We start from the raw sequence: 8,459 nt of genomic DNA, 5'->3' as shown, positions 1-8,459 counted from the left end.
GTGGGAATTTATTTTCCAAAATGCGAAATGAAAATTTCAATTCTAATACTTACGGGAATGGTTTTGTGGTTCTAATAAGGACCATTTTTTAAGGACTAGTGTTTCATACAGCTCCTTGCTTCCTAACCAATATCAATGCGGTTTTTAACACATCTCATGGCAGGAGCAATTTTGAGAGCGCCTTTGGTTAGCGGGGAGCATTCCTTCTAGGAAATAACGAAGCGAGGGAATCCCGCTTATGTTTCTTATGAAATCTAGCGCAGGATTTTGATAAAAAATTCTTTCCGGTTTTTGACACATTTTTTCTTTGAACTCTTGCTATTTTGATGTTATCCTACTCTATCAGACCTGAACCGGATTCAATAAACCTTTCTCGTCAAGAAATTTTATATGCTGGAGCACTTCCTTTTTTATCCCCGATTCATTACTGCATATTGCCGCGATGATTTGGTACCTCTAGGATAATCAACCAATTTGGAAGTGAAATTACGTTAACTTCAATAATATTTGCTTGCATGTGTTTTATAATGCAATACATGCACGAGTTTGCTCCAAAATTACTGTTCTTGAAATAAAAATATCAATGGATGAAAATGCAGAAAAAAATATTGTAAAGGAAATCAATTCTTATTTCATATCAAACAAATTTTCATGTTATATATGGGCTAACCAAATTTTGGATTAATTATAACCAATTGAATTGTCAGATCAATTTTTCAGGTATCGTTAAAACAAACATAATTTTTGATTGAACCAAAAACAATTTTTATTGGAACAAACTTTGTCTACTATTAAAGTGAACGAGAGTTTCATACATACAAGTTACAGCGATCAATATCATTTGCTTCAATGGATGTTCCAACAAAATATTTGTTTGAAATATTTTATTCTTATGTCCACCTCAACCCGAATGTTTATAGTTTCAATAAAAAATAAATTGTTTCACTTAAAGGATCAGTTTGAAACAATTACCAAATATATTGGGTTAAAAAAAACTTTGGATTAAGTTTTTATATTCACTTCTAACGCAATTTTCTTTGATTTAATAAGAAATCAACATTGTTTTAACTCAAGGACCATTTTAATTAAAAAACAAATCAGTTGAAATAAAAGTTTATTTTGCTTGGTGGCTCAATGTAGAGTAAAGTAATTAGGATTGAAAATATTCGTACACCATATATCACAGCCTGACGACACTAAGTACACGGACGTAGCGAAGGTTCGGGCCAGCGGATCACTCTTAATTGTTACATACATGCCCAAGAAGCTACTAAACAGGTCGTTGACAGTAGAGCGATATTCCTTGCTTGCAAACAGTACAGCAACTGGCGCTTCAAGAGTCGAGAACTGGCAGAGAAGTCGATCAGTTGGGTTAACACCGACATCTATAGCGGATCCTCGTCCGAGCGCTGCTGGGTGAGGGTTGCAATTACACATAATCAACATTTCCTGGATTCGTTTGGACATTTATCGCTGGCTGTCTAGAGACTTGAACATAACGCAGGCAGTGTGAGTTCCAAGTCGGCGATATAGGTATCTTTCGTCCATACTTACCGAACGCGAGTGGACACTCCGACTACGGTGGCTACTGAGTGATGCTACCTGTTGATCATAATTGGCCCCTTGAGCAAATACCTGAAATTTGAACAAATTTTATCGGACCACACTGTCCATTCAACCCTTCCGATATTTGATTCACAATTCCGGCCGACTTTTGCGGAAATGATCCAGGATACCGAATGGGTAAAACTTATGCTGAATTGTACTCACATTTTCCTTAGGCTCGCGATCTTCTCGATGAAAAAGGTTTCAGGTTCTAAAAAATCCGACGCGTTCTTTTTCCTAACTGAGAAGAAAGCGAAATCTTCGAAAATGATATTTCTTTTCAGCATGAATTTTTCACATTTCGGACTCTTCCATAATAATTTAGATAAAACAGTAGGAAAAAACCTTGTCAAACACCAAAAAGGCATAATACCAAATCAGACAAACTAATAGAATCAATAAAAATATTACAATTGCATATTTAAATCTAATTTGAAAATGTCCACAGGTTCCTTCTTTCTATCATTGAAATATGAAACGTTTTCGGTGATAGGTATATCCAAAACTGTGGATTCTGTTTAATTTTAAACAATTACGGCCAATTTCTTCACTTGGATGAAAACCGGTTTTCGTTGAAAACCGGTTTTCGGATAATTGGCTACCAGCACCCCAAAAACTGGTTTTCAGTGAAAACTGGTTTTCATCCAGTGAAGAAATTGGCCATTAGAGTAGAACTAATGATATTGAAACTTAATAGACTACCCAAGCATTGTAATTGTTGCATCAAATCAAACAAATGTAGAGAAGCCTGGCAGTGCAGGAGGCAAATACATTAACAGGGTCCAAAATGTATAGGGTCCAAAGTGTATAGGGTCCAAACTAGGTTGGTGTCCATTACTATTGAAAGCATCAAAAATAGTGCGAACTGCTCATTTAACCCCATATTCTGCATTCCTAATTTGCCTTGTTCCCTCATATTTTTACACCATTTAGAGGAATTTCCTGCGGTGAATACTAAAATAAAGTGCTTCGGTTTGGCCATTTCAGAAGGATCCGCCTGACTTTCTTCTGAATATTTGATTAGCAAGAAAAGCTCAAAATCCTGAGCACAATTCTGAAAGGGTTAGAAAGATTACGTCAAAATAAAGAACAAAAAATTCCCCAGAATTCTGAACAGGGTTTTCATTAGAATATTTGACAGAATTTCACTATAGAAACAAGAGCACGATTCCATCAAAATTCTGAGCAAATCATAATATTTATTGTCTCCAACAGCACTCTAAGAAGCTTTTCTTCATAAAATACTACCACAATCGATCGGAATTCTCAGCAGCATATCATCCGAAACTTGAGTAAGATTCTAATAGAATTTTGAACGAGTTCCGAACAAGTAAATACTTACGGCTAACCCTAGAACGGTTTTGTGGGTTACATTTGTACGCAAGAGCTATTTACAATCTCTGTTATTCCGTTACGGTTTAACTACAAGTAATCTTTATCAAAAATCAATTTGATTATTAAATTTTTATAAAAGCTGGTACAACATATTTCTTTCACTTGATCAACAGTACCCACTTAAAGTTTGTCAAACCACGTAATCATTGTACGTACCTGTATTTACTAGTGATTTTTCCTGTGGCATTAGCCAGAGAACTGCTCCCACAACGGAGAAAAAAGTTGTTAAAAAAGTAGTTTGTTTTAAAGAGCAACAAATCTTCAAAATTTCTCGTTTTTTTTCCAAAAGCTTGCGTCTGATTTCAAGTTATGAGCTACTCAAACTTAAGAGTTGCTCTTGGTCAGCCATTTCGTTTTTTTTCTTGTCAGACTTCATTCCCCAAACCAGTAGCAATGAGATAACTAATATCATTAGCTAGTCATATAACTTGAATATGCTATTCTAATTTTATTCATATTGACTGCGCAAGATTCAAACCTATTTGATATCACCGAGTTTTAACATGAAAATTTAGTAACATTCATATGGGTTCATATAAATTTTACATAACTAAGCGAGTTGCGATCTATATGAGAAATCTAATGAATACAAAAGACATTTTCATTTCAGTGTACCAAAAGTTGAGCTCTTTCCCAGTTAAACTCATTCCGGTTCGGATTTCTTAATGGAGTCATTATGGATTCCAAACAGCCCCCTGGCAACCCTATACCATCATATGGAGTTTGTCAGCGACCGACATATATGGGGCGTTATAGCTATAAAGCCCCAAAGAATTATGTTCGGCACTATGCTCGATATTCAAGCATTCCACACGACGTTTTGCATCTTGTGGGATGATTTAATATCATATCATTCAGAAAATCGACATTTTGTAACTAAATACAGCTTCTAATCATTCGGTTCAAAATCAATGTTTTGCCTTTCATGGCAGTGATGCTGGCTGTACAGAGACGTCGTCCTTGACAGGGAGCTGATTCCAAATCAAATGCAACAACCTATTCCGACTCAGAATCGGTTGTTGCATTTGATTTGGAATCCATACTGACTCCATTCAGGATTCCGAATCAAATTCCGAATGGTTTGACCGGGTTTGACTCAATCTCGCGGTATCGTGGAATAAGGTAAAATAATGTAAACCGTGTTGAAGGTAGTTTCCCTTTAACTACGGCAAAAACCACAACTCATTGACATGTTTTTTATACTCAACCTTGAGTTAAATATGCCTGAATTTAAGTTGAATCTACCTAATTTTGAGTATACCTCAAACAACACAAAAGCAAAGAGAATAGTGAAAGAGACGCAGAGTGAAAATCAGTCAAAACGGCAACACTCCCTTTACGATGATTTCAACACTAGAATTTGGCAACCATTTCCAAAGGCAGCACTTTAAATGACGCCTATTATATTTTGAAAACAAACCTTTTGTCGATCGTTGGATTTGTTTATCAAACGATGTGCATTTTGAAACAAAGAGATGAAATAATTCTAAAGCTTGTTTTTACTCATACATAGACTCTAGAATGCACCTTACAATCACGATTGCACTAAATTCTGACGAAAATTCAAATTTCTTTTTTGATAGATTTACAATACTTATCTCCTCCAACTCAGGCATGAGTAATGTTTATTTACATTGCACGATTGGTCTGCTCAATAAGGTATTTTTGGCTTCACACTATTCGTCTCTTTCCCTATTCTCTTTGCACAAAAGTACCTTATTCCATGGAAGGCCTCGACTGAGTCGAATCTCCTCTTGTTTTTGACAACACTAATAAGTGCGAAAGCGATGCAAGACTCAAAACTACCTAAATTTAAGTTAAAAGAACTTATTCTGCAGGTTGTTTTATTTTTCCGTGTAGTTATTTTGCAAATAACTTTCGAAGTGTCAGATTTTAACTAAAAGTAGTTATATTGCCGATACCAAAGAGAATAGGGAAAGAGACGAATAGTGTGAAGCCAAAAATACCTTATTGAGCAGACCAATCGTGCAATGTAAATAAACATTACTCATGCCTGAGTTGGAGGAGATAAGTATTGTAAATCTATCAAAAAAGAAATTTGAATTTTCGTCAGAATTTAGTGCAATCGTGATTGTAAGGTGCATTCTAGAGTCTATGTATGAGTAAAAACAAGCTTTAGAATTATTTCATCTCTTTGTTTCAAAATGCACATCGTTTGATAAACAAATCCAACGATCGACAAAAGGTTTGTTTTCAAAATATAATAGGCGTCATTTAAAGTGCTGCCTTTGGAAATGGTTGCCAAATTCTAGTGTTGAAATCATCGTAAAGGGAGTGTTGCCGTTTTGACTGATTTTCACTCTGCGTCTCTTTCACTATTCTCTTTGGCCGATACAACATAGAGAACAAAAAATGAATAAACCCAGTTATTATCCAAACTATTATTCAATTGATGACGTGATGATAACGCAGGAACGAATTCCCAGTCGGGCCCTTCAAAACCTCTTCGGCTTAGGTCAGTTTGTTATTGCAATGATAATCATAAACAGATCCAATAGTTTTATTACTGTAATCTACTTTAGGTTTCCTGGATACTTCTGAAAAAGGTGAGCATTTAGAAGCAAATCATCAACTTGAACTGCCACTTTGGTATTTACTGCAGCAAGATGAACGGAATCCAAGCTTCCAGTAGGTTTGCTGTATGTTTTGAAATTTCCAGTATTATGTGTTTTGTTATTCGCAGATTGGTTATTCCGGACATCTTCACCACGGCTTACAAAGAGATCTATAAGGCGGACGCAAGCTATGTTGAGCTAGGCAAATTGAACAAATTTTACTATGAACTGGGCATGTATCTGTGTAAATTTGAGACTGGAGATGATTTGGCAAGTATGTTATTCGATACAGCTCAGGAGCGCATTAAAGGAATAAAGGACATGTGCAACAATGTAAGCAGCGAAAATTTAACTGATAATAAGAAACTGGAATACATGGAACGGATTCTGTATGAAGCCGGAAGCAAAAGTCATAAAATGTTTTCTGACTGGCTGCAGGAGAAATCGGTTAATATAAAATCAACCGAACTCGTTACCAATCATCGGAAAAGAAAGCGTGATGAAATGGATGATGATGAAGTCAATTCACAGGTTTCTCAACGTAGTTCAATGTAAATTTGGTACTATTCGCGCATTAATTTTTATTAAACTTTTAACTCGAGCTTCTATTAAGCAGACTGCATTCGCTTCCGAAATTCTGTTCAATGATGCGCCTTTTCATTGGGTGTGTCGCATTTTTGATCTTCCGGGGTATGTGGCCAGTAAGTTGGACGATTAATTGGATCCAGTGCTTGCTGCAATTTGAGAAAAAATCCTCTAGTAATCAGATTTGTACAAATCTCAACATTCTTACGTCTGGGTATGCGTCACGAAAGTCCTCCATAGTCATTTGATCAAACGGAAGCAGGGACTTGGTAGTTGCGATTTGCGCCTGGTACTCAGCTATGCGACTTTCTGAATCCTTAATGAATTGTGCAACCTCCTGCAAAACTTGTTTCTCCTGGGCTTCCACCTGTGAGGTGAGGGTATCCGCCGGATATGGGATCTGCAACGATTCGTATGCCTTCTGGAACTTCTCAACCATCCCAGCAATTGGGACATTCTTTTGATAGAATGCCCAATCCATTTTCGGCGGAGTTTCCGGGTTGGCTAAAACACTACAAAAATGACATATAAGGTGCGATTCCTTCTGTAAAACATTAACGCTAATGAACGTTTCAAGGATATTCTCATCAGATCGATTTGAGCGAGAATAACATGATTACGCAAACAGTCTGCCATCTTCATATCACTGACATTCGTACGTACCTTCGCAGATACTTGTCGCTCATCGACTTGAAAGCTGTTAGGTTAGTTTTCTGGTTCGGCGGAACACGCTCAGCTAATGCGGCCCAGTTGATGCTGGATTGGGCAATTCTACGCGAAGCCATCTTTACAGCAATATGTTGAACTGCTTCACAATCAAACGCCTATACAGGAAGAAATTCAACGAAGTACTCCTTCAATATTCTCCACAGAGATGCCAGGTACTTTTTTCAAATGTCTGCAATAATAATTTTAAAAGTCTGGGAAGAACAAAAAATGTCAGGAAAGCTAGTGTAACCAAAAGCCTTTATATTCAAAAATCTGCTTATATCTGCAACCAAACTAAAAAATCTGCAAATATCTGCAACCAAACTAAAAAATCTGCAAATATCTGCAACCAAACTAAAAAATCTGCAAATATCTGCGTCATCGCAAAAATCTGCAGCTTAAATTAAAAGTCTGCCAATTTACAGACTTGTCTGCAAATCTGGCATCTCTGATTCTCCAGGTCGTACGAAGTGCTCAGATTTTCAGCTTATGTAATCTGTCAAATATTTGACAATTCAAGACATTGAAAAAGAGGTGTACACGCTACTGAAAAATACCGAATATTGGGTCATCCCGTACCTACACTCAACCAAAATATCACTTACATTTCATATGCAAAAACATGTAAATATTTTCCATAATACTTTTCACATGAATGTTATTATTTTCACACATAATGTGTTCTCTCTTCCGCCCTATAAAAACCAGTATTGATTACAGATATATCTTACGTGAGGTTCAGTTACTTGCCATCGGAATGCCACATATTTTTTATTTGAAACTTATATACCTTTTATTTGATATTTAGATGATTATTAACTGAATGTATAATAGCAATCGTGTTACGTGAAGTGGGTTTATCTGATATTCATGTGATTGTTAGTCGCTTGTATAATAGTATTCAAATGCTTTGGTAGGTAATGTAGCTTGATTTACTAAATGTGCGGATAATCCTACTAAAGTTCAGCTGGAAATTAAGCCGGTATTCTGACTGGCTCTAGTTAATAACGGATTCCAGTGACAAAACAATCTCTGGAACCAGGTACTAACTAGAGCCAGCCAGAATACCGGCTTAATTTCCGGCTGGATGTACTGGTCTGCATTGATCATTGATTTGTAATGCATTCTATACCATCTTGGAATCTTCAACCTGGAGCAGAGATAGCGGATATATACACACAGAAAAAAAATGTTGGTAAAAATAAAAGTTTTTCACTCTTAGCAAAAAACAACCAACGCATACTCTTAGGTGAAAAATAAAACTTTTATTTTGCTTACTATTCTTCATTAACCTAAAAGGAAAACTTTTATTTTGATTATTATTCTTGATTAATTTAAAAGTTTTACTTTCAACTTAATAGTTGGCGTTGGTTGTTTTTTGCTAAGAGTGGAACACTCTTACTTTTACTAATATTTTTTTTTCTGTGTGTATGTATTTCTAACGTCTTCACATTTAATTATAATTATATATATAATTCTATAGAAAAATCAAAAGTCCGGGAGCAATGTATTCTCCGCCGTGCTGTTCCTTGACGCCATGTGTCTGATTTTTTCACATTGTATGTTCCCGTAATAATAATGTGTTTTACA

General features: G+C 35.9%; 2 protein-coding genes across 2 annotated transcripts; one reads left to right on the top strand and one right to left on the bottom strand.

Annotated features, from left to right (window-relative positions):
- The first annotated feature begins 4,853 nt into the window (after positions 1 to 4,853).
- Positions 4,854 to 6,177, top strand: LOC131691312 (DNA replication complex GINS protein PSF3). The gene is made up of 4 exons (XM_058977604.1): positions 4,854 to 4,922; positions 5,357 to 5,476; positions 5,544 to 5,649; positions 5,705 to 6,177. Exons 2-4 carry the CDS (start codon positions 5,374 to 5,376, stop codon positions 6,129 to 6,131), a joined length of 636 nt encoding a protein of 211 aa, XP_058833587.1. The 5' UTR covers positions 4,854 to 4,922; positions 5,357 to 5,373; the 3' UTR covers positions 6,132 to 6,177.
- Positions 6,133 to 7,030, bottom strand: LOC131691313 (ATP synthase subunit d, mitochondrial-like). The gene is made up of 3 exons (XM_058977605.1): positions 6,825 to 7,030; positions 6,370 to 6,673; positions 6,133 to 6,310 (listed from the first exon to the last, which is right to left on the bottom strand). Exons 1-3 carry the CDS (start codon positions 6,944 to 6,946, stop codon positions 6,218 to 6,220), a joined length of 519 nt encoding a protein of 172 aa, XP_058833588.1. The 5' UTR covers positions 6,947 to 7,030; the 3' UTR covers positions 6,133 to 6,217.
- Between the last annotated feature and the right edge of the window lie 1,429 nt (positions 7,031 to 8,459).

This window comes from Topomyia yanbarensis, chromosome 3, assembly GCF_030247195.1.
Source record: "Topomyia yanbarensis strain Yona2022 chromosome 3, ASM3024719v1, whole genome shotgun sequence".
Classification (NCBI taxonomy): domain Eukaryota; kingdom Metazoa; phylum Arthropoda; class Insecta; order Diptera; family Culicidae; genus Topomyia; species Topomyia yanbarensis.
Note: the sequence above shows the minus strand (reverse complement) of the source record. Positions and strands in the feature narration are given on the sequence as shown.

Excerpts from the sequence above, each read along its gene's own strand:
- LOC131691312 (XM_058977604.1), top strand. The coding sequence starts at position 5,374 with ATGAATAAACCCAGTTATTATCCAAACTATTATTCAATTGATGACGTG. Across the intron at positions 5,477-5,543 it reads TCAAAACCTCTTCGGCTTAG|GTTTCCTGGATACTTCTGAA; the intron begins GTCAGTTTGTTA and ends AATCTACTTTAG. Across the intron at positions 5,650-5,704 it reads GAACGGAATCCAAGCTTCCA|ATTGGTTATTCCGGACATCT; the intron begins GTAGGTTTGCTG and ends TGTTATTCGCAG.
- LOC131691313 (XM_058977605.1), bottom strand. The coding sequence starts at position 6,946 with ATGGCTTCGCGTAGAATTGCCCAATCCAGCATCAACTGGGCCGCATTA. Across the intron at positions 6,674-6,824 it reads AGCGACAAGTATCTGCGAAG|TGTTTTAGCCAACCCGGAAA; the intron begins GTACGTACGAAT and ends TCATTTTTGTAG. Across the intron at positions 6,311-6,369 it reads TTCGTGACGCATACCCAGAC|CAAGCACTGGATCCAATTAA; the intron begins GTAAGAATGTTG and ends CTCAAATTGCAG.